General features: G+C 42.0%; 1 protein-coding gene across 6 annotated transcripts in view; it reads right to left on the bottom strand.

Annotated features, from left to right (window-relative positions):
- Nucleotides 1-26,829, bottom strand: part of FGD4 (FYVE, RhoGEF and PH domain containing 4) — a 106,272-nt gene that overhangs the window by 62,394 nt on the left and 17,049 nt on the right. Inside the window, exon 1 of one of the 6 annotated variants that reach the window (XM_081024005.1) lies at nucleotides 12,846-12,928. The exons of 3 other annotated variants lie outside the window; for them this stretch is intronic. In XM_081024005.1, coding sequence (XP_080880131.1) covers nucleotides 12,846-12,867 — 22 coding nt within the window. In that variant the 5' untranslated portion in view covers nucleotides 12,868-12,928. Of the gene's footprint in view, nucleotides 1-5,017; nucleotides 5,225-12,845; nucleotides 12,929-26,829 lie in introns of those variants that run through there. 2 more of the 6 variants (XM_081024007.1, XM_081024006.1) reach the window with 2 other exon arrangements.

The raw sequence follows: 26,829 nt of genomic DNA, 5'->3' as shown, positions 1-26,829 counted from the left end.
CGGCCAGTTCAGGATTGTTGTGCCTTGATTCGGGGTCCACGCAAACCTGGAGCTGGTCCAAGCCAAATTCATTCTTAGTTGCATAGTTACATTTTATTGCCAAAGACAAAAGGAAGAAGAAAGAAATTCAGTTTTTACAATCTGGCCATATTTATTTTTAAAAGGAACACAAAGTGAACAGCAGCTTCATCCTGTCATGTGTGATTATGTTCATCAAAAAAGCAAAATCCTGGCTAACAGCAGAATATAACTGAAACAACTAGCTGTGAAGAAATCAGAAGCAACTAATATATCACTTTGCTGGATTAGTTGAATTTCCCCACAAACAGAAATATGCAGTGCTTATTTCTAAAGCTGGATGTGAACTGACTGGCCCAGGAACAAAGCAGCTCTAGAAAACTTAAGCTAACAAGGAAAACTGAAGTGTATACAATATCAAGGTACGGTGGTACCTCAGAAATTGAACGGAATCCGTTCCAGAAGTCCGTTCAACTTCCAAAGTGTTCAGAAACCAAGGCGCGGCTTCCGATTGGCTGCAGGAAGTTCCTGCAGCCAATTGGAAGCCATGGAAGCCACGTCAGATTCCAAAGAAAGCTTGCAAACCAGAACACTCAATGCCGAGTTTGCGGCGTTCAGGAGCCAAAACGTTCAACTCACAAGGTGTTTGGGATCCAAGGTATGACTGTACACAGAACTGCGGACCACTAGCTTTCTGCCTTTAGGAACCTTTTCCAGATTAGCTTGTGTGCCAAGGAACTTTTTCTTGAATATTTTGGATCATGTTCTAGGTCAAGTGTGTGAATACAGTGGTACCTCGGGTTACAGACGCTTCAGGTTACATATGCTTCAGGTTACAGACTCCGCTAACCCAGAAATAGTACCTCAGGTTAAGAACTTTACTTCAGGATGAGAACAGAAATCGTGCGGTGGCAGCATGGCGGCCCCATTAGCTAAAGTGGTGCTTCAGGTTAAGAACAGTTTCAGGTTAAGAACTGACCTCCGGAACGAATTAAGTTCTTAACCCAAGGTACCACTGTACTCCCTACCTCAACTGTGCATTACAGAGGAAGCTCTGCAGTAGACAGCAGTCTTTTACAGAACATTGGAGTCAAACCACTGGTCCATCTGCTTGAGAGGCACCTTAAAACTACACCCAGAAATAGGATATTACACCTCCCTGAAAAACTGATTCCTTCACCATTTTGCAGGCAATTTTATTGGGTTTTTTCCTGGTTTAGCCACCGATTGTGCAAAATATCATCTTACCATTTTCACACTTCTAAAAGAAAATAGGGTGCACACTTCTAAAAGAAAATAGGGTCTAATGGTGGCACTGCAGTAGGTGGAAAGTACATAAACTAGAACAAGTTTTGGGCAGGCAAAACACATTGCCCCAACTTGAATGTAAGCACTCTCTACTAGTGCTAAGTCACCACAATTCCCAATTTGCGAGGAATTGAAGAAAAGGGGAGAAACATCAGAATTTTACCTTAGCTTGCAAAAGTACAAATCATATTATATCTCAATGATTTTTTAGATTGCCCAGAAATGGCAAAAACCATGTCAGCTCATTTCTCCTCCAACATGGAATGCTGTTCTCACTCCCTCACTGCTCAGAAGTTGAAGGCATGGTTTTTAAGCAGGGCCCATGTCTTTCTTCTTTCTTCTTTCTCTTTCTCTCTCTCTCTCTCTCTCTCTCTCTCTCTCTCTCTCTCTTTCTTTCTTCAAGTCATGCCTTTTCAAACTGACTAATAGCTTTAACCTTGAGTCAGAGAGGCTCCTTTGAAAACAAAATCCCACAAGCTTTTAGCAATATGTTTTAAATTAAAACCTTGAAAATGTAACAAAAAAATTAAACTCTGCAGGGCAAAAGTCTGAATGCAGTAGATGAATCTAAGTCATGCCCAACAGCATTCCAGAATAATGTGTCAAAGGGAGAAGCAGAAAGCCTTCTCTGTTCCTGGGAAACAATTGGGTCAGTTTTATTTGCCATTCATTTCGACTCTATACATTTAGTCAAACTCAATTACTCGATGTCAGACTTCCTTTCGACCAACTACTCCTTCCATATGTGAGCAAGAACACACATTAAGCATGTTATGTTGTGTGTCCACATGTCTGATATGACAAAAGAAATAGGACAGTGCTTCTGCTTCTATAGAAAGAAAATCAGGATTCATTTTTGACGTCTTTTGTAACCTTGTAGAGCAGCATCAATAAAGACTCTTGTTCCAAATCGCCAGAAGGAAAGATAAATTTCCTAAAGTGAGTTGCCTGAATGGCGCATGTAAAGGCTATGACCAGCAACCAGCTGGGCCACCTATCATACAAGTATAAACATTACCACTTGGAAAATAAGTTCCATTAGAACAAAGTTCATCAAGCTAGAAAAATACAAAACTTAGGACCAACTGCATTTCAGAATGCAGCATACAGACTTTTGAGCTACACAGGTTAGACCTCCAGGACTTTTTCTTTTTAACAACTGGATTTTTAAAGTGATGGCATAGCATTAATTCCTGCTCATCCTAGGCTCATGTTTCTTGCTGGATGCTCAGCATGAGAATATTTGGAGCAAGCAGATCACGCATCCAAGTTATCAGCTAGGAAAAGCCTACATTAAATGGGCACGGGCATCTCCATATGGGTTCTGTACCGCAATCACTACAATCTGTGTAACAGTGGTACCAAGAAACGGGACTACCACAAGTGTGCAAATTACAGCTGCCTTGTGTACAACCCCGCAGATGTGGCAGTACAGGTAGAGTTTCATAAAAACAAATGCCAGAATCAAATTAGCTAGGTACCAATCACATGTGAAAAAAACACGCTATCACAGAACAGAACATCTTCAGGGTTTCAGGCCAGAGAGTCTTTCCCAGGACCCAGCTCTACCAGGAGATGCCAGGGACTGAACCTGGGGTCTTCTGTGTGCAAAGCAGATACTCTGCCACTGAGCCACAACTCTTCTCCAGCTTACTTCTGAGTAACTGAGGGACTTACTTCTGAGTCAACATGCATTTGTGTGCCATATACCACTACATAAACCCATAACTTCTAGCATATTGAATTATTTGTTTAATATAGCCCTATCAACGTGCACAATTGCTCTGTAGAAAACCACAGGCCAGGTCCCAGGCCTAAGGAGGTTACTGTCAAAAACTCAACACAGGAGAAACAGCAGAGGTGATAAAGTAACATGAAAGCAGTATGTGATTGTTTCAGTTCAGTGCTTCAGATTAATTATAGGTCAACTTATATGGGAATATAGGAGCTGGTGGCAAAGGTTTCATGGAAAAAGTGAGCTGGGCTAAGAATCTGAAAAAAGTGGTGCCACACAGGTGTTCTTGGAGGCAGTTCCAAGCATAGAATGGACAAGGTAGGAAGGTGAGAGTCTTTTGAGAAAGCAATAGACCATTAGATGGTGATGGGTGTTTGGATGGGAGAAGCAAAGATCACAAGTCATATCAGGAAAGCTCCTGCTGCATTTGGGAACAGACAGAAATTTAAGGAAGCGCATCATGAGGTCACAGCAATGAGGGAGGCCCAATTTCAGTAGAAAATGCTGCATATAAAAATGTGAAATATAATGCAATGCACCTTAAAAACCAACGTATCCCATACTCAGAACTCCTGCTCATACGTATTCACTGCATTAGAAGATGTTGTGTGTTGCTCCAGAGCGTGGGCTCTGCTGAACCTCTCTGGGGAGGGATTTCTGTGGCTGTTACTCAGAGAGCTTTATGAAAAAGGCCACCCTTGACTACCCACAGATTGAAAGGGGGGCTTATCAAGGGGGCAGTCTCTAAACTAAGTCAGGCTCACATCACTTTCATACAAGACTAGGATTTGCTGCCACTGTGAAATGCAGATACTCTTTTTTAGCAAATGAAACAAAAATCTAACGATGAAACATCTAATACCTCCCCCATTTCTGCTTCCCAGCCTGGTGATTCATGAACCATTTTCCTGTTCCCCCAGACACTGACCTACTAACATGTGAAGCACACGAACAGACAGATGTATTGGTTGAATTAAAAGACAGGCAGAGCTTAATTAAAAGGTTACATCTTCACATATAAAATAAATATTGTAGTCCATGGATATTTGTAGCATATGAGCTCCAAAGTGGTAGAGGGGTTCAGGTACCCTAACACAAGCAATGCTGCTCTTAGTATTTTTTTGTTACAATAATGCTTGTACCCTTGTTCAGTCAAGGAATATATATTATTTGTACACAAAAACATTAACCATGCATTTGACATAAACCACACACCCAAAAATAATTATAATAAAAACCATCACCAACCATACCATTTTTCTTAAAAAAAGCATCAGGAAATGAATGACACTTTCCCGTGTTGCCCCAGCTTTTGCTTTTACTAAAACACAGCGCATTGTTTCCTACATGCACACACCCCCTGAAAACTTGTTCAAAAAAAGTCTCTAGACAATAATGTCTAATGGGGCGAGTCCATGATGTTTGAAGAGAAATGAGCCTCCCTCCCGTCCAGTCATTGCTATTTCCTGCATCATCTGCACAAATACCTCACACCAAAACCACATTATCTATTCTGTTCCATAACAGTACCATAGAAATTAGCAGACACCTAAAAGACATAAATCTTTAAATAGCAATCGTGTTGATATCATTATTCAATGAAACGCAGCATGCCTATCTACCATGTCCCTCAGAATGCTATTGCAGAAACGCAATGTAATGTACATTTGGTAACAGTATCTAAAAGCAAATTCAAGTGATTATTTTAAAAAAATAAAGCCATAAAATAAAGCCACTGAAAAATAAGACAATAGAGCCTTGCCCCCTCCCCCATTTTTTTGCTCCGCCATACAGAAACAAAAACACACACACACACACACACACACACACACACACCCTCTTGCTGATCAGCATCTATAGAAAGAATGGCTGACAATAAGAGCTCATTGATAAATATCAATATCATAAGCCACATTGGCATCAATGAAACAATAGCACCGTGCATTTAGTGCTTACCTTTTATGAACTGAATTCGCTTCTCTTGGTGAGAAATCGCTTATGCTTTCGATTTTTTTTTAAATATCTCTTCTTGCGTCGTTCTCTGGGACACTAATCCAAGCCTTCCATTAACACACTCCATTGCAGATAATTGCAGGCAGCACACACTCCCCTGCTTTTCCCAGTTCCCAACACAGCAAGGATAATCACATTCCAGTGGGGAGCGAACAGATGGTGGATTCCATGGTAACCAACCCTCCTAAGGCTATTGGTAGAACTGTGTGACTACAGCTTATTTGGTAACAATCACTCTTTGTGCTTCAGCTTTGCAAATCCCCAACGATGGGACCATACAGCGTTTAGCACATATTGGGCAAGGCTAGCAGGTGCTTTGCCATGTCAAACAACACTGCAGCATAAACAAAACCGGGTTTAACCTTGATGATATGTTCACCCCGGGCAGGCTTCGTGTTCCAACAGAGCAATCATTTCATTTATTTTAAATTGCTTGCCTACCCCACCGCAAGGGCTTGAGGCAGTTAACAACAAAGGGCAAGCATATACAGAAGTCCAATTAAAATCAGATTAGAATTAAAATAATGCAAAGTACAAACCAAAGCCTATCTAAAAGTGAGCTTCCAACTGCTTACATGTATTTACTATCTTACTCCAGGATTTATTATTTAGGTTAGAGGTTTCCAGATGGTGTGGAAGTGTGCTCATTCAACCTTACTTTTCAATTAATTAATGTTATTGCAGTGCATGCAATTTATACTTCATAAGCAAAAGCAAAAAAGGCTATAATTGATCACCACAGGAAAACAAAAAAACCAGGTTCCTAATGTAGCGTTAAAATATCTATTAGTGTCCTGTAGCAACAAATATAGGAATAAACAAAACACTGACTTCTCAAGTGTGTTAATGAAAAGATGTACAACAAAGATTGCTTCCATATTGATTTGCTAGAAAAAGTGGTTTATAATACTTGGCAGCCTTTGTTGCATGCTGTTGTTTTCTGTATTTTCAAGTGGCCTTACCAAGGAATGCTGCGATATTCTAATATATGAATTTATTAAGCAATGATATTGCAAGTCCTTGAATTTGGCCTGAGTGCTTCTGCTGGATTCATCTGCCTCAGTATCCACCAAGCCTAGAGCTGACTGAGCAGCCAAAAGTTCTCTCTGTTGCATATATTTAGACTTTGGGCAAGAGGGAATGTTCTGAAAAGCTGCTGTGGATCAGTGCTATGCCTGCAGCAACTCATCTCACCTAACGTTCTCTTATACCACAAGTATATCTTATAATAATGCAGCATAATAGTTCACTGAAGCATGCTTAGCAAAATCCCCAATGTCATTACCTTGAGGGATAGCAGATGGGAAAACGTTATTTTTACAATCTTGCCTGAAGAGGAAAAAATGAAGCTTTCTGATGGTAACACATCCAGAGATGCTAATAATGGTTGCTGCTACATATCAAAAAGAGCAGGTTGACCATACATTCCTTTTTGACTGTGCATAAATATAGCCTCTTGCTCCTTCTGTTTCATAGACACAATACTGCTGTGGCTGGCAAATACATCAAGTGATGGGCAGGGCCATCTTAAGCACTTCTGGCACCATGGTGCAAAGATCCCTCCGGCGCCCCCTCCCTTTCCCAGAATTTAGAACTCAGGGTCCAACTTGCGGACCACCTCACTTGCGAGGTTTCAGGGCACCTACCCCTTCTCCACTGCCTGACAACGACAACCTGCTGCCGGCGCTCTCGCTGCTGCCCAGCAGCCCAAGGAGCATGAGGCGGTTGCCACACCACCACCTGTGCCCTGTGGTGGTGGTGGGGCGGCGGGCACCAGTGATGCAGAGGAGACTCTGTTATGTACTGAAGTTCTCACCCTGGGCCAGCAGGGGGATACTGTAGATAGTTATGCAAATTAGGGATCGAAAGTGACGTTCAGTAATTGTATAGTTTTAGAAAATTGTTACAGTTACGTTGTACTGGAGCTCTATATAAGCAGGCTGACTGAACCCTTCAGTTCAGTTCTGTTCTGGCCTGTGAATAAACAATAGCTGTTTGAAGAATCGCTGTGTCGTCTGATATGTTCACCCACAACTTAACAGACCCCTCGGGAGCCGCTCCCTCAGATGACAGTAGCTAGGTGGGCGGCGGCTGAGGGGGTTCCCGCGGCCAAGGGAGAGAAGGCAGCGGCCCATCCTCGGCCAGCACCTCAGAGTCGAGGAGTGGCTCCTCATCTGATGCAGCCCACGCTGCCGCCACAGAGCGCTTGTGGGAGCAGAACAAGCAGCAGCACCAATTCACCTGCCCGCAGAGGGGGGCGGCCCGAGGAGGGTAGGAAGGAAAGATGGTTGGCGGGGCGCAGCTGGGGAGGCCGCCAGCAAAGCCGTGCAGCTCCCCCACTCACTGGGGCGCCCCTGAGAGGCCGGTGCCCTGGCGCAACAAGCCACTAAGCCCTATGGGAAAGAACGCCTCTGCTGATGGGCAATCAAGAACAAGTCTACACAACCTAGAACTGGCGCACAGGCCAGCTGGCTGCAGCCCCTTCCCTAGTGGAAGCTATCCGGGCAAATTTGCACTACTCCTTATTTGCAGCAATGGTTGCCAATGATTGCCATGAGTTGCAACATGGATCCCTCCACATGGGCTGGGCCTTGTCATATCTCCTATACAGCAAAGCACAGCATAAGAAAGGGAGCTCAGACAGTACCCACACTCACGAAAAGTGGAGATAGCAGAAAGCCTGCATTGCTTTGCTTCCCCCTGATTGTTTTCAAATTCCTCCTAAAAGTGAATAATGATGGACACAGCACACCTCACTAGGAGGGCATTCCATAACCAGGGAACCATCATTGAAAAGGCCCTACCATGAGTCAGTGCCAACCAAGCAAACCCTGGTGGTGGCACCACTTACAAGGCCTCAGCTGCTGATCATAGCTTCTGAGATGGTTCATACTAGGGAAGGCACTCCTTAAGGTAATTGGTGCATGGTCCATTGTGTCAAAAACTGATGAGAGGTCAAGGAGAACCAACAGGCTCCCTGTCTCTCTCCCAACAGAGGTCATCAATCAGGGAAACCAAGGCTGTTTCAATGTCAAAACCAGGTCTGAAACCAGACTGGAATGGATCTAGAATGCTTTCTCCAGGCAAACCTGCAGCTGGCTGGCCACTGCCCTGTCAACCACTTTGCCCAGGAAAGAAATATTAGAGACTCAGCCTGGGAGAGGGCATTCACTGTGGCAGCCCCTAAGTTGTGGAACTTCCTCTCCACAGAGATGCACAGATGCACCAGGCACCTTCATTATACAGCTTTTGATGAAAGCTGAAGATACTTGACTCTGGCTTTTAACAACTGAAATGCACATTTTTAGGACCCACCTTGCTTCTGTTATTGTAAGTTGTTTTTAACAAACAAACAAAAATGGAACGAATTCTAATGGTTTATAGTGTCGATCTTAAAATACTGAAAAGGCCCTTACTCCTTTAATTCTCCCCAGATGAAAGGAAAAGCTACAAACCCTTTCTAGACCTAAGCTACTTAATACTAACTAGTGAACTGCAGAGTACTCCAGCAACACTGAATTAATTGGCCACTAAGAGCCTTCTGTTATTAATAAGCCCCATTAAGACACCAAGCTTGTCAGACTGATCAGAAAACACCGCTTTCAAGCACTGCTCCTTTCCTGCTGAAGAATATATTTGCCATAGGAAGCAAGAGATCTCTGTTCCAGGAAGTTAATAGGACTCACGTATATTTATCTTGAACAAGCACTATGTTTATTACGGTTCTAGATGCAAGTTATACAAATCCTCAAACAAACAGCATTGATAGGCCCCTACTAGGAATGGATAGCAAAGGAAATATTTATAGACTTTTGCATGAAATACATCTCAATCTGACACCTGTGTACTGAAGCCAAGCTACTTTTGACAGCTACAGCTACCCTTTTGACAGCTACAGCTACCCACAGTTGTCTTCAACTTTAATTAGAGGTATCCTTTTAAAAACAAGGTTTTAATATCTGCGGAATTAATTTCCATGCAAGTTAACCACCTGCTGAGAAGGAAATGTTCATTCTTCATAGCATAGGTGGTGTGGATGAAGAGTCACACACCAGCAAGGAAGGGACCTCATGTTCTTCAAGAATTAACAACATGGAGATTTTAGAGAATACAGTTTTGCTCCTTGAGGCCTCTAGCTAATAGGAAACCTCTGAGGTCTGTCTTGACATGCATGGGCTCATGACAGAAAGCAGCAAGAGCAGAAGCAGCATACTAGGGGCCTGCACGAGATCATGGACCCGAAAAAGCATGTTTTGACATGCTGCATGAGATCACAGACCTGAAGAAAACACTTTTTGAGGGGTTAGATCTTGGCCCCAAATCACGTAAGAGCAAGGTGCCCAAAATGGCTGCCATTGTCTCGCAGGAAAGAACGGGATGTCCCAGTTTTTCTAGGTATGTACCACACTCAATCTTTTACACACTCACATTGCTTTCTCACCTGTTCTCTCTCAGTCACACTCTCCCACCTTCTCACAGATTGCACATACAAAACAGACCACATATACAGAGTTCCCCACCTGTTTCTCCTCCACACACCATACATCTCTTCCTCTCCTGCCCGTGCATCTCTCCACCTCCTCCCTCCCTTTCACTGGGCTGGTGATCCACCTCTGATCTAGGAGTAACTCCTGATTGTCCTTGTCCTGTAAGTCTACACAGAGTGAACAAATATTAAAAGATACAAAACAGAGCCCCTAAAAAACATTTGTTATGCTTTTGGTAAGGATCAACAGAGGCAGAGTCTTACCAAACAAGTAGGTTACCAGGAGGGCTCATACTGCTCAGTAATAACAATAATAAGCTACATTTCTATAACGCCCTTCATCCAAGAATCACGAGGTAGTTTACAATACAAAAACACAAAAATATACAGCATAGTAACAAATAAAATAATCCACCCACCCCACTCACAGTTTAAAAGACTATAGATTGCTTCATCAGCCAAAGGCATGGGAGAAGAGAAATCTTTTTGTCTGGTGCCTAAAAATATAATATGATGGGCGTTACTGAGTTTCAAGTCTGGGGCTTCTTCTACTGAGATTTTGATGGCCTGTTCTTTTTTCTTCTTTCTTCTTCTTCTTCTTCTTCTTCTTCTTTTTTGATGACTTTATCAGGTTCAGATGCTGCTACCTAGCTTCCCGACATCGCATTTTGGTGAATTTATAGCATTTCTTAACCTCTTAACTGTATGGAACAACTGTTCTCCAGTTCATGTGCTCCTCTCCATCTCTCCACCCTTAAGACTCTCACTAGCTGTTTTGATTGCCTCTTGGAGGTTTCATATCATCTTGCACCTCCATCTTATGATATTCCACACTATCAGGCTATTAAGATACTGGAGATACTTCACCCCCTTTCTATAAGGGAGCTCTAAATTCTAAGGCCTATACCAAGTACATTGCTATTAAATATTTATGGAATGGTAGTGTCCAGAGGTCAGCAATTATGAACCTATTGTGCTGAGTGTGCATGGAATATGATAAGCTCTGTTGCAAAGTTATTACAATATGAGAGAAGGAAGCTGCTGAACATATCTGAGTGTCTGATATCCAATTGCAGTGCTTGCAGCATGCCTAACAATTATCCATAATAAGTGACATTTCAGAGTACACGATATTTTGTCAGCAATTCATGCTGCATCACTCCTACTCTCTCTTCTGTAGCTGGAATTTAATGGAATTAAACCTTGCCATCCGCTGTGAAGAATCAGAATTCCTCTCCTAGGTTACTGCATATCTTTCTCCAAATACTCCTGAGAAATTAGGCCTCGCATATTAATTTTCTGAGAAGCTGGCATGAGGCTCCATTTTATAAGCAGTTTAAGCTCAAATCTAGTGGCCTGAGGCAGGTCCTAGGTCAAGGCAGCAGCTCAGCTCACTAACATGCCAGGTCTTGGCATTTGATCATGAAATCACAGCATCTAATCCATCTGTGACCACAGCTGTGTGCCTTAGCGTCAGTCCAGGAGAATCAAGCAGAAGAGCGAAGGAAAACAGCACTATCCTCAATATCTGGTACCTAAATAATGAGTCAGTCTGCATGGTTAACAGGTTTTCCTCTAATTAACAGTAATGTTAGTCAACAATTAAAATGACTTTTGCTTCTGAGTTTCAAGCCAGAAACTTTGGCATATGTTGAAGTCTCTTCCTCCTACCTCAACTGTCATCAATTCTCTTATGAAAAGAGGAACAAAAAAAGTTCCTATATTAAAAAAAAAACAAAAGCCCACAGCTTAACAAAACTAAAAGTGCACCAAGACACATAACAGACCTCAACAAGATATTTCTTTTCAAAACTGACAGCATTTTTTAGATTTTGACCAATTAGCTTTCTGCAGAAATTTCTTACTACTATGCCAGAACTTGGGATCTGGTCATTAATTTCCCATATCTAGCTCATCTATGGCCTGGTGCTATCATGCACAGGATAGGAGAAAGGGGGAAAGAAAAGGAGATAAAGAGGAAAGGAAAGCAGATAAAAGAGAAGCATTCCATCAACAAATAAGTCTTCGCCAGCTAATCATAACGAAGGAGGAACAAGATAACAAACTAGATATTTGTAGACTAGGAAGCGAAATGAGAGAATAACATAGCTTGAAACTTTAAAACACTGAACTACTCAGTCATTTAAAATGGGTCAAGGTTATCAATGACATTGTCAGCGGAGTGCTTTGCACATGGAGAAAAGCTCATCTCGGGAACAAGAACCCTTTTGACACTTGACTGATAGGACAATACCTTTGGTTATCTCTGTATAGCCTCTTGTGGGCATTTTTGCCTCACCAAAGCCAGCCATCTCAAATACATCCTGATCCAACATGAGTACCACTACCAGAAATCTCTTTGCAATCGAGAAATGAAAAGGATTGGATTCTAGCTGCAACTGCATGAGCCACTATATACGCCACAGTTGGTCGATCTGCAGGACTGAGCTTCCTTATTCATAGTATAAGAGAATGTTTTGTGAGTAATAGCAAAACATAAAGCACTGGTTTTTTCTTTTGTTTTTTTAATCATCTCCAGACTGCACATGACCAGTCTTTTGACAGAAGCATGTCTCTCAGCAAGCATTTTCTTCTCCCAAACTAATCTGCGGACTTGGGAGGAAGAGTCAACATGAATGGTTTGGAACATCGGAGAAAACTGGCTACTTAAAACTGCTGGGAAATCTGTGCTATATTGGGGTCTCCAAAGGACTTCTGAAGGGAAGGGTCACATGAAAAAACAGACTGAATAGTTTGGATGAGCTGTAATAATAAACTCACATATACAAAGACAAAAGAAGTTCACCAAGGCCAAGTATCAAAATTATTGTAATACAGTGGTACCTCAGGTTAAGTACTTAATTCGTTCCGGAGGTCCGTTCTTAACCTGAAACTGTTCTTAACCTGAAGCACCACTTTAGCTAATGGGGCCTCCTGCTGCTGCCGCGCCGCCGGAGCCTGATTTCTGTTCTCATCCTGAAGCAAAGTTCTTAACCTGAGGTAATATTTCTGGGTTAGCGGAGTCTGTAACCTGAAGCGTATGTAACCTGAAGCGTATGTAAACCGAGATACCACTGTAGAAAACTCCAAGCACTAAAGCATTTAGACCCCAGACACTTTTCATCAGGGAGTATAAAGCACATTAGTAGACCCCTCAGTAGTTAGGCTTCAAAACTTCAGTTTAGAAGTAACTAAGCAAAGAACACATATTAAACACCTACTCCAACAAGACTAGGAAGATCAGACAAATATCTGAAGCAGTAACTGGCAAGTAGATTTACTTACAGATCCCCATGAACATATACATCAAGCAAGGTGTCAACTACACTTCTTAGTTGTAAACGTTTCCTTCAAGGAGCTTAATGTACTGGGAAGCTCAGAATATTTCAAAAAAGGAAGTACTGAATTTCATCACAGTTCCCCCCTGTGATGTGTGCCAGGAAACACGCAATAATGATTTAAAATAGAGCAACAGCCGTTTGCAGAGAAAAATGCTAAAAATCAATTTTCAAAGAGTTTTTCAAAGTTTTAAAACAAACTGTTAATGTATTAGGCACAAATCTAAGCACTTCTGGGTTCTATTGATTTCACTAGGTTTAAGCACATGCTTCACTCTTCCAGGGAAATCAAAAAACAGTGTTAGGTTAAACTCTTGGCTGCTTTATCCCCACTCCCCCTGCCCTATTTCACAGGTGAAATTTGTGTTTACTTACTGCATCCCATTTTACTTAAGGCTGTTCTGCTACTTCAGCTGGAGGAATAAACATTCTTTTGATCAGAAAAACAGAAGTGCTATGCAGCAACATCAAAGAGAGAATACATCCCACACACAAAGAGAGATGTTTCAAATTGTGGGTTAATTATGATTCTTCTTCTTTTATTATGTTCTACTGGGGCGGGGAAGATGTTCTCTTGCAGCTGCTGCTTACAGCCACATAAAGGTGTAAGATCCTACCAAAAAATGTTGGAATTATTTATTACATTGATATCCCACCTTTGATCCAAAGAGCTTGAGGAATGAAACCAGTTTCTAAATACATGGTTCTTCTACATACAGGCATGGACAAACCTGGCCTTCCATATGTTTTTGGGACTACAATTCCCATCATCCCTGACCACTGGTCCTGTTAGCTAGGGATTATGGGAGTTGTAGTCCCAAAAAACATCTGGAGGGCCAAGTTTGGCCATGCCTGAATACACAAAGACTTTGTCATCATAAGAATCCTGCTAGGCTTCGAGTTAGTGACTGGCCCAAGGTCACAGCTTCATGGCTGTGTGGAGATTTGAATCTGTGTTACCCTTCAATCCTTGTCTAACACTAACCACTGCATCACAATGATTTAACGAAAATTAGGTATCATTTCTCAAGGTGGTGCTCCATATTACAGGCAACAAGGGGATGCTCCAGAAAAGGGCACCCCAATTATTTTCACCCTCATGTATAAAACCACTTATCCCATACTACGGGTTTCCTTCCCTCCCCACCAGCAGCAGACAGTTATGGGGACTGTGGGTGGGGAAAAGCACAATGAAGGGTAAGCTTTCCTATCTGCGGAGAGACAACTTAGGTGCATACACACAACATTTTACACTAGAATCAATGGAGGGTGGGTACTTGTTTTCTGTATATATAGTAGTCTACACATGCTCACACACTATTGCCCTTGAAAAGTGCTTATTTATAAACTGGTTTCATTCCAAAAATAAAAGATCATTGCATTGACTGATTGATTGATTGAGCATTATCCTGCTAGACACAGATGGAAACTGATGTAGAGTGTCCCAGCAATTGGGTGGGGAGGTACCAAGATTGCAGTCAACACTTCCTCCTCCTTTCACTTGGGGCACAAGCAGGGAAGAAAAGGCCTGAATAACCTAATTAAGGGGAGGGTTTTCAGATGTATATCAGTTAACCACACTCAGCCTTGTGGATGGCAGGATCTAGAATCAATCTTGACTGAAAGCAGCATGTTGAAGATGAGCATGAATTATTCTGGACTGAGAAAAACTACAATCCTACAGAAGGGTGTGTACACAGCCTTGATGTTGGGATGCAATTTTTAGTGGCATCCCTGCATTGTTAGTAACATGAGGTCCCGGCATAACTTTTCAAAGAACTATACACTGTCTTACAACAATTACCTGAAGACCAACATTGTTGATGATTGGTTACAGCACTACTTGTACTCACATAAAATATACTTACAGAATTAGGACAGTCCTGCAAAGTTGTTTATTTTATTTACTTTATTCAACAAAACTTACACACTGCTTGATTGTAAGAAAATCTTCAGCAGCAGTTTACAAAAATAGAAAACAACACATTAAAATTATCAATAAAAAAAGAGAAGCAGGTTTTTAAGAACAACCAAAGGATTATTAAAAGTGAAATAAAACACAAGCAACCTTTACATGTCTGGGTAGGTTTGCCTACACAAATGCTTTTTAAGCAATATTGACTTTTACTAAGATTTCAGCCACGTGCCCTTTCCAATTTCTGACGTTTTCAGTTGCATCACTATCTCCTTCCTATGAGCGATGTGATTGCTGACATTTGAATTCTGCACTGTCTTCAAATAGCTTTTCCCAGATCATCTTCCACTTAGGTATTCGCCAGACAACTCTGGGCAACCCAGAATTCCAAGACTTGCTTTCTGTTTTTTCCATAAATCATTATCCCTAATGTTCAAGGAGTAGCTTTTTTATATCCCTCCTTACCTAGCTATGATAGAGGATAGTTCCCAAGGTATGATCTTCCAGTAAGACAGGGCTTGTACCACTTGGTATCCATCGAGTCAAGTACTATGACTTGCCGGGTTTTTGACAGCCTTATGGCTTTTGCTAACATAGGCAGGAGAAAGCATATATTTTTAACTAAAGCACCCTAAGCCATGTAAACTGATTTAGAAGTACTTTGGAATTTAAAAGTCAGAACTTGACATTATCTTGCGCCTGCCACATGGGCTGAAATGCAGACAAGCTAATCAAACATTCTGCACGTTGACATTACTGAGAACAAAGGTTTCTCGACTGCTGAATGCATGGCATTTGCTAACATTAGAACTGTTTCATATACTTCCTATAACCAGGGAGCGTTATCTTATCATAAAATAATTACTTCTACTCCCACTCTCTGAAGCAGAAGCTTCATTAGACTATCAAAATACTAGCTTTCCCCATTAAAGCTACTTTTATGGTTGGTACTCTTAACACAGTTCTTCTATTGATTCCCTCCTCATTATTAAAATGAAAAAGAAATCCAAGGTCTTGTGCTGCTTTCCCCCCTATTACATTTTTTTTCTAAGCGAAAACACCCCAGCTATTTAGTTTTTCTTCAATGCTTTGATCAGTTTAAAAGTCTTCCAGATCAATAATGTCTCATTTGAATTCATTAGGAACTCCCAACTGAATACCATACTATACTCCTTATAATATACTTCTTGAGACTCATTAACCAAAAAACAGTGGCTCAGATGTACTGTAACACCTCTGGCAGTGAAACATTATTTTTATTTATGTGATTTATTATCCCATCTTTCCTCCAAGGAGCACAATAATGATGTGAAGAATTCATTTACCTTCTCTGAAATTTCTTCACTATCATTTTGACATTGTCATCTATGGTTAAGATCCTACTGCCTCTTAGCTGATATGCTTCTAGAAATATTTGTAGTTTGTAAATATATATTTTTTTAACCAAATTACTCTTCAATTTCCTTCACTGTTTTATACTGTTATTTTGGAATAGAATTTATTGCTCTTTCAGAAGCGATCTTCTGGCATTTAAAAATCCATGACTTTGCTATTCAGCCGTGCTGGCATCCTTTTGCACCTAACTTGTGCTTCTTCTAACCTGTGGAATAGGTTTCGTTTTAAAACAGGAAGGTATCAAATGCAGGATAATGGGGAAAGTCCCCCAGAAGCTTTTTACATCCATGTTTTAGAGATCGAAGACTCACATTCCACCATATAAATTTAGAACTTAAATGAGATTTTAGCATGTGTGAATTTGCAAAGATTAAGAAATAGTGATTATTGGAGACCAGACAAAAATGACAGCTCATAAAGGCGATATGTTGTATCCATGGCAACTGAAAGAACTTCCTTTGTATTTGAACTGTTGTTCCACTTAAAATTTAGCATAAAATAATTACAATCCACTTCAGCAATGCATTCTTTGCAATTCAGTGACAAGAGGACAAAATACAACATGTGCTTAAACTTGCAACTCTGCAGTGAAATCAGTCTGTTCTTCCCATGACACGTTTCTTTCTTGCACTGTATTACACTAAACCACCCTCATGTGGGAATCCAAGAATGATTTCAGGAACGCTTGCCTCGCAAAGAGATTCTGGAGGAAGTGCCGCATAAGTCAAGTCTGCAGAACTTGTGATCCAGCAAGCCACACACAGCCCAAGAGACTCATATCATACGTTGGCAATAGATATTTGACACTCTTGCAGAGCTGGGCAGATAGCAAAAGCAGGAAGCTTCAAAACCCTTGATGAGTTGCTGTACATTGATTTACAGTGGTACCTCAGGTTAAGTACTTACCGTATTTTTTGCACCATAACACTCACTTTTTTCCTCCTAGAAAGTAAGGGGAAATGTCTGTGCGTGTTATGGAGCGAATGCCTGCAGGTGGCGGCGGGGGGGGGGATCTGCTGCAGTCATGAGCAGAGGATCCATGGTTCCCCTTCCTTCCCTCCTCCGTGGTTACAAAGCATGGATCCACATGGATCCTCAGGATTTTTGCATTGGGCTACTCCAAACTCACTGTCAGGTCACATGTCTGTGGCCACAGCATGAACCACAAAAATCATATATCCACTATTTCGTTTAGAATATTTTTTTTCTTGTTTTCCTCCTCTAAAAACTATGTGCGTGTTATGGTCTGGTGCGTGTTATAGAGCGAAAAATACGGTAATTTGTTCCGGAGGTCCATTCTTAACCTGAAACTGTTCTTAACCTGAAGCACCACTTTAGCTAATGGGGCCTCCTGCTGCCGCCGCGCCGCCGGAGCGCAATTTCTGTTCTCATCCTGAAGCAAAGTTCTGAACCCGAGGTACTATTTCTGGGTTAGCGGAGTCTGTAACCTGAAGCATATGTAAGCTGAAGCGTATGTAACCCGAGGTACCACTGTATTGTCTTTCTGTGCCACTTTCCATGAATGCCAAAGCTGCTTACAAACAACAAATAACATAAGAGCATCACGAGTACAGCACAAATCATATAATGTAATTAACAAAACATCAGTAAAAGAATTACAATCTACCCAGACCTTGAGATCATCCTCTGAGATCCTTCTTCATGTGTCTCTAACACAAGAGGTCCAGAGGATGACAACACGAGAACAGGCCTTTTCTGCAGTGGCTCCTCATTTGTGGAATGCTCTCCACAGGGAGATTCAGCTGGCATCTTCATTCCACACCTTCAGATACCAAGTGAAAACATCCCTCTTCAACCAGGCCTTTGGCTGATTAAAATCAGCAGAGCGGAGGAGGGGTTATTGGTTTGTGGTTTTTCCTCACCTCTTGTTTTAATCATGAATTTTGTGTTTTTATATTGTATTTTTACGTTGTGAACTGCCCTGAGGCCAACGGATGAAGGGCGGCATACAAATTAAATAAATAAATGCAACTAAAATTAAGTTCATACATGCATACTTCTCCCCAATGACTTTTACTCTAGTCAGTTCGCTTAAATACACATACACATCCATCACAGAGGAGGACCCTGATCTAATAGAAATACCCCCAGATATGTTTCTGCAGGGGAACTTTCTCGCCACCCATGCAAATAACTGGTGTGGGGCCCTGATCCAGATGGGGGCTGTAGAAAAGCCAAAGGGCTACAATTCTCTCTCTCACCCACACCCCCCAAGGTCCCATTCCAGTTTGGGGAGATCACACTGGAAATTGTTTTAGAAAGATGCACACTGAATACAACACAGAAGATGCATTTCTTTTCTCTCTCTCTCTCTCTCTCTCTCACACACACACACAGAGAGAGAGAGAGAGAGAGAGAGAGAGAGAGAGAGAGAGAGAGAGAGAGGACTGAATACCTCTTCTGAGATGGCTTATGAGGTGGGCCAAGGTTCATTTTCCCAGGTGGCTTGTTCCCAAGGGCTCCTGGATAGAATTGAATCCCTCTACCAACACTTTATACGGGGATACATGAGTGACAAAGTGTACCTGCTCCCATCTTGTTTAGTTCTGACTTTAGCTAGAACACTAGAAGGATCAACATTAGAGCCAATCTTTAGTGTGCTTGAGAGATGCTACCTTACCAGAATAATCCAGTATGCATAATTCTTTTCCACCAAAATGCATTGAAATGTTTACTGTATATAAATTCAATAAATAAAAATGTTGTTAAAGTTCATTACATTTTTCAATACCATTTTTGAGAGTACACCCCTCCCCCCCATCCTTGTCTTTTAAATGCAACATCAGTGTTGCAAAATCCAGAACTCACTTCTAATAGGGATGGTTTGCTCATCTTCTTCTTCAACTGCCTGCACTCTCTTCCCCTTACATGCTCTGCTCCCCCTTCCTCTTTTCACACACCACCTACCCTCTGCTTCTACAGCTCATGGTGAGTAAGGGCCAAATTACATAATTGGAACTGCTAACTATTTTCCTTAAAAGAAGAACAAGAACAGGTGCCTAAAGCTGCAGTTAGCCAAAGGTGGGGAGATGTACGGAGAAAGCTTGATTTATGAATGACAGTAAGCTTGCCTGATTGAAGCAAGGGAACCCAACGATAAAGTGCTTTTAAAACGCATGTGTGATTTTGGCCCAAGTTAGTGGCTCAGAGATTGCAAAATGAGTCAAGAATCCATTCCATGGCCAAAGTGAAGCAGACCACATTTCTGTCAATGGTTTCCTTCCTACTGTTAAGTTTGTATAACATAGAGGCAGCATTGGACAGAGCACATCCCTTTTACAGAACCTGGAGTGATTCAGTGTGGAAAGATTCAATTCTAGAAACAGGGTTCTGAAAGTGCAAGGAAGAGGAAGTGCCCATTATGGTTTTGGGTTTTTTTAATAAAAAAAGGACTTGCTACTTAAGCTGTGTGTGCTGGGTTCTCCCATTCCTTTCTAATCTTAAAAGAGTCAATAGCATTTCAAATTCAATGTGAATGTAAAAGTCGTGCAACCCTAGTCCAGCAGTACATGAGACTCACCCACTAGCCGTTTTCATTCTCAACAGGTGACTGGAGTAAACGTCTTTACCTTTTACCTGGAGTAAAAGTCTCTATTACAGCCCATATTTTAAAATTTACAAGCTTCAGTTTGTGGATCACTGAATGTCACTGGTTTTAGCATAAAGGGAAAAAAGGAGGGCGGTGGGGAGAAAAGCCCCGTGTGCTGACATGCCAGTAGCATTTCTTTTTACAATTCAAATGTGTTTACACACATTTCTTCTTAAGACAAATTGCTCTGGCAATTCAGTTTTAAACACTAAAATGCACAAGTACGTATAAACCCAGTGAAACAACCAGCAGCACCTCTTCTGTTCAGAGACACCAAGAGTGCCTCTAGATGGCCCTCTGTGCTATGCAATGGTTGTTTTTCCTACACCAGGTATGGTAGGAAAAGCAAATGTTTCTCTTATATATCATCTACTGCAGAGGTTTTCAACCTTTAAGAGTCCATGGCTCCCTTGACCAACTACATTCTTTCTGCGGCTCCCCTGTGGGGAAACGTGCTCAAAGCCTCACAAGCCCAGTTATGTCACCCCTTGTCTGCAGAGCCGGCAGCCCCTTCACCTCTTTTCGAACACCCTCTCTTGTAGAGTGTTCCATCAGCCTCCTCTCCTCTCCCCTGGCCAGCCCCAGAGGCACCATTCGCCTGGGGAGCTTGTAGCCAGGGCTGCTGCAACAAACAGCAGCAGAAGCCTTTGGAAGGCTGAGATACAAGAGGGCATCAGATGGAGAGAGGGAAGGAAAGAGGGACAGAGTCTGGTGTTGCCTGTAGCACCCCTGACCATCATTCAAGGGACCCCAGGGTGCCACAGCACACTGGTTGAAAACCAAATGATCTACAGTGGGCAGACAGTGTTTCCAATTCCTACGCTGCCAGTAAATATCACTTTGTAAAGTGGCACCTTAACTAATAATTTCCTGAGGTTCACTCCACTTCCCTTTTTCAAAATCCGCTTTGCCTCCTGATATGTAACCCTCCTCTTTTGTGCCACCTCTAAGGGAAACAGTGCCATCCTAGCAGTTCGAAAGCACATCAAAGTGCAAGTAGATAAATAGGTACTGCTCCAGCGGGAAGGTAAACGGTGTTTCCATGCGCTGCTCTGGTTCGCCAGAAGCAGCTTAGTCATGCTGGCCACATGACCCGGAAGCTGTACGCTGGCTCCCTCGCCCAATAAAGCGAGATGAGCGCCACAACCCCAGGGTCGGTCATGACTGGACCTAATGGTCAGGGGTCCCTTAACCTTTACCTTTAAGGGAAACAGAGGGGGTGGGCTTTGCTTGTGTCTCCACTGATGAGATTTGGGGATTTATGGGAGATCACCCACCATTATCTTTCTCTACTTGGTTTCTTTTTTCCTATATCCTCACCCACCCCCTGCACAGTGACTTGTGCATACTTTCACTTTTACCCCTCATCACCCCTGGCTGTTTTGCCATCAGTATAGCTCCTACCTAAATGTTGCTAAAAATGCAAGTGAAAAATGGGCATGTTGTGGCTGCCTCCAGTTGTGGTTCCCAGGCTGGCACTCATTTCCTAAGAAACGTTCGCCTGCCTTTCTTGGGAGCCTGTGTGGTGTAGTGGTTAGAGTGCTGGACTAAGACCTGGTAGACTGGGGTCCCAGACCCACTCCATCAGGAAGTTCACTGGGTCATTCACTGTCTCTCAGCCTAACCCATCTCACAAGGTTCTTGTGAGGATAAAATGTGGCAAGAAAGAACCATGTATGCCTTCTTAGCTCTTTGGTAGAAAGGTGGTATATTAATGTAATGTTTCTTTGAAAATCCTTTGTTTCATGAAATTTTATTTCTTATGCAAATAAGAAATCAAGTCAGATGGGGGAGCTTTCTTAGCACCCAAGAGGAAATAGGAGCCTACCATCAGGTTGGGGACTACAACTGCTTTCAGGGAATGCAACGTCTTCCTGCATTGCAGGGGGTTGGACTAGATGGCCCTCATGGTCCCTTCCAACTCTACTATTCTGTGATTCCATATGGCTGGGGCAGAAACAAAAGAAGTAGCCAAAGGGTACAGGCAGGCACCAGGGTCAAAGGACAAGTAACTGCTGCTGCGGCAAGGGGCGTGGGAGAAAGGGGAAGGGGAAGGGGAGGGGAAAGAGGGAAGCAGCCAACTTTCTGGATTGAAACTATAAAAAATAAAAAGTAAACACGTTTCAGTACATTGCTCTGGCAGGGCAGGTGTTTCCCAACTGGGCAAGCAGGGGAAAAATCGATGTGAGGAGGAACAATGGAGGGGGAGGGGAAGAGGAAAAGAGGATGTAAAGAGGCACAGCACTCAGACAATGAAATACAAGAGCGCACATCAAAGCCACTTCTTAAAACATGGGGCTTCTTTTAGAAAAGGGGAGGGAATCGCACTAAAAGCTGTGCACACCTGTGAAGATTGCAAGAACGAAAGAGAAGTGCAAACACTGGGTTTGGAGAGCTTCCAGGACTTTGAGTAAGATCAGTGCAGCCAACAAAAATATCGACCTTGCGAAGATGAGGAAACTAGGGGTTCCGACTAAATGAGTTTTAGTTCACTCGGTACATTTTCTGTACCAAAGAGCAGCCCTGGCCACCATCAGAAACACATTCAAGGTATGCTAACTAATACCTATAAAGCCCTAAATGATGTAGGACCTATCTTTCTAAAGGTCACTTCTCCCTATAAGCAGGCTTCCTGGGTCGCTAGAGCTGCAGGAGAAGCCATTTTGAAGGTATTGCCACAAAATATAACTCATTGAGGCAGGGTAGGGTCTTCTCTGTAGTGGCACCTGGCTATGGAATTCCATCATTGTATGATTTTCTGCACCATCTGCAAGCATCTCTTCACTAAGGTTTTTAGGGGTGACTGATTTGGTTTTGGTCAGCTTTAACTAAGGAATGCCCATACATATGTTTGGGTTTGACAAATAAACTGCAAACCTTACTACAAAATTGTCTCAATCTAGCAAACATGGCCTGAAGATTACTTGCCTCCGTCACACATTCTTCAGATGCTCCTGTGTGGAGCCAAATTCATTTGCGATGTTAATTCATGAATGTAATGTACAAAGAATTTGATGACAAAAATAAGTCTAGTGGAGTCCTCCTTCAAAGCAGGATTTTATTCTGATTATTTGGATGCCTGAAACACCAAGAGTGGGAAAAAGCCTAGCTGCATGCCCAAAAGACCTTCAGTGTGTCTCAGATAATTTCCAGTTCTGTTGGAAAGCAAGATTATTTACTGCAGTAATAAGGTCGCCAGTAAATCTTCAGCTGAGCTATGCTACTGGACAGCTGGTACTGAAACATGTCAACAAACAGGGTACTATAGTAAACACAGCTTTTCTTTGTTTTGCTTTAAAGGGCAGGGGAAGTATCACAAATATCTGCCCAGTTTATCCCTTTTTAATTTCTTGTCTGCAACTGAACTCTGCACCGCAAGCATACCAATCAACTTGCCCGAGAGATAATTTTGCTTCCTGAAATAAAGAATAAGCAAAAATCCACAGACAAACATCTGTACAGTGGACACTTCAAATGCAACCATATGGTGGCTGCTCCACATTTCAGCTTTTGTGTGCAACAACCTGCCACCACGAAATCTCACACACAGCCACATGTTCCTCAGGTGGCATGAAGAGTCACTGGATCTTTGTGGTTAGTGCTGCACATGAATGAACACAGCTACCTCCATATGGCTGCTTTTCAAGCAAAAACCAGCACTTCCTTCTTCATATTCCTCCTTTAGATAAGGGAAGCGGGGGATTTGTAAGCGCTTGTGACTGTTTACTTTGCTACAAAGCTGGAAGGATTTTTTGTTCTTTCAGAAGTAGCTAACACAGTGCCCTCCAGCTGCTGCTGCTGTAGTATCATCATCCCTGAACAATGGTTTAACTGGCTGTGGCAGTTGTAGTTCCCAACACTTCTGGAAGGTACCACGTTGGTTCTCTTCGCCCTGTGAACTCATTCCAGAGCAAGGCAGTCACATACATGCTTAACAATACTGAGCAATATTTCAAAGGAAATAATGTATAGTACACTGGAAAGTAAATTATTTGGTCTGCTTTATGTGTTAAATTTAGCTTAACAAAGCCAGCATATAATTTGAGGAGAAACAAACAGGTAGGTTCTCTCTCTCTTACTTCAGGCTTAGTACATAGCAGGAAGACATTCAACCAAACATACAGAAGAAAAAAGCCCTCAGGGCTATACAGCCAATCAGAGTACAGGGCTACTTCAGCAAACATCCCACCACTCTGCCTGGTTGCTAACTTACACCTCCAGTTGTCCCCTTCTTGGTTAGTTGGCCTTAACAGAATTTACCCTTTAGTTGCACATAGTAAGATACAGTGGTGCCTCGCAAGACGAAATTAATCCGTTCCGCGAGTGTCTTCGTCTAGCGGTTTTTTCGTCTTGCGAAGCAACCCTATTAGCGGCTTAGCGGATTAGCGCTATTAGCGGTTTAGCGGCTATTAAAGGCTTATTGGCTTAGCGGATTAGCTGCTAAAAGGCTATTAAAGGCTTAGCGGCTTAGATAAAGGGGGGGAGCGGAAAAAAATCTCAAGACTCGCAAGACATTTTCGTCTTGCGAAGCAAGCCCATAGGGAAATTCGTCCTGCGAAGCAACTCAAAAACGGAAAACCCTTTCGTCTAGCGGGTTTTCCGTCTTGCGAGGCATTCGTCTTGCAGGGCACCACTGTATCTGCTGCTGCACCCCAATGCATTTTCCACAGGAAATTCCCAGCGGTCAAAGCTTACTGCTGAATGCTCCTGTGTAGATTTTACCTTTGTAAATTATGAAAGGAGTCACAGAGATGACCTTTGTGGAAGAAAAGAGTTGCTTTTGAAACATGGCACCATTATTTATTTTGTCACAAGAACACTGGTCAGGAATCCACTGCATAGGTTATACAACATGAATACTTTAGCAGAAGAAACGTATTATGCTACACTTGAAGGATATATTTCTGTGTATCAGATTCCTATGTATAATGTGGTCTATATAGACTACTAAGAAAATATATTACAAAAGAAATCAATTCAGCAAACTACATGGAATTTACTTTCAAGTAATGCATTTACACTGGAGAGTTAATGAAGTACCCAGATATAGATTTCCTACTCAGAGACTGTCACAGCGTCCAGTACAAGAATCTTAGCAGCACATTGGAGTTATACACTACACAACTTGCATTTTTCTTTTTCTATTTTTGTCAAGAGTTTTACTAACAAGGAACATTTGCAGAACCCAAGCATATAAAATAAGAAAAAGATTAACAGTTGGAAAGCAATGATAAAGTCTAGTCATTGGAATAGATTAAACTCACCAGAGAAGCCATCATCTCAGAAAATTTGCTCAGAAAAGAATGTGTTAATTTGGTCGTATCATGTTTAACCTCAGTTCTTTCCCCTTAGCCAACTTCCTGTTCGTATCTTAAATGCTAACACATCTATCTAGTGCAGGGGATGAAAAGTTTAAAAATTAAAGACCTAGCAGTGTCTCACTTCCTTTGTGGCTTTTAAGGCTAAAAGAAATGAGTAGCAGTATTGTCTATCAAAAAAATATTCCTTTGAAACTTCAAGTGTTATTTATAGAACTGTCTAAACCTAATCTTAAAGGTAAAGGGACCCCTGACCGTTAGGTCCAGTCGCGGACGACTCTGGGGTTGTGGCGCTCATCTCGCTTTATTGGCCGAGGGAGCTGGCGTACAGCTTCCGGGTCATGTGGCCAGCATGACTAAGCCACTTCTGGCGAACCAGAGCAGCGCACAGAAATGCCATTTACCTTCCCGCCGGAGCGGTACCTATTTATCTACTTGCACTTTGACGTGTTTTCGAACTGCTAGGTTGGCAAGAACAGGGACCAAGCAACGGGAGCTTACCCTGTTGCGGGGATTCGAACTGCCGACCTTCTGATCGGCAAGCCCTAGGCTCTGTGGTTTAGACCATAGCACCACCCGCGTCCCTAATCTTAGGGGCAAACAAAGTTTACGATCTGTGTGCTACAACCAGGATAGTGAAATATTAATTAAATTCAGCCATTCCCTCTTCCATGCCCAAACAGTAGTAGACTGGCACCATGAGAGCCTTCATATTGCCAGTCAGCAGTGTGGCAGGAAGATGCTCAGGGAGGGGTTCCCCCCCACACACACACACAAAATGAAAGGCTATTTTCAAGGACTGGAAAAGGCAGGCAGACCTAACAAGCAATAGGTAACAACTACTTTGCAGAACATGAATACTTATCCCATAGCTCAAGCACTAGACTTCTATCATAGTGTCCATTTTTCTTGGTGTTGTTAGACCAGGCAAAGACGATTTTTATTATGTATTGCTTTCTCCAATTAGATACAGCCAATTCTAACACTGGATACTAGAAAATTGAAGGAAATGAAAGCTTTTGACTACAGTCATTTCATGCAGTGGAGATGTAGAACAGTCAGTAATGACCCTCCTACAGATTTCCTCCACTGACCTCTATTGGTTGAAAAGATTTAGTGCAAGTTAAAGAGGAGCATATTCCTACATTGTTTCAGTAAATAATAAAACACAGTAAGACGCAGAATAACACGTTTCTTCAGTAGTTCTAAACCTCCTGGCTAGGCTCTCTCTTCTTTCCTATACTTTTTCAAGAAAGCTATACGGTATAGACATATCATTTAGGAATCACTTCCCATGAAGCATGTTGAAGAGATTTCACAACACATTAAGATATTTACCATGCTGGTAAACTGGTTTTTGCATCTTTCATATAAAACTATCCGGTACAACAGCAGCAGCACAGAAGTGACAATAATACCCATTTTCTGTGGCAGCCATCCTACTTGAAGTCTTAATGATCTATCTATCGTGAGAGTGGCATGCAATTAAATCATTTGTTTTGCATATATCTGCATACCACTTAAACACTAGAGCAGTTTCTATGCAGTTAACAAAACCATAACCGAGAACAAGTAATGAGAATTAAAACAGGGTTTTTTTGCTGATAATAATTGAATGTTAATAGACCTTTGGAATTCTTAATTTAAAAACAAAACACATTTTGCTGAAAACTATGGTGTTTTCTTTTCTTTC

The sequence above is a fragment of the Podarcis pityusensis genome (assembly GCF_964106645.2).
Source record: "Podarcis pityusensis genome assembly, chromosome: 10".
NCBI lineage: Eukaryota > Metazoa > Chordata > Lepidosauria > Squamata > Lacertidae > Podarcis > Podarcis pityusensis.
This window is presented reverse-complemented; position numbering and strand designations above follow the sequence as displayed.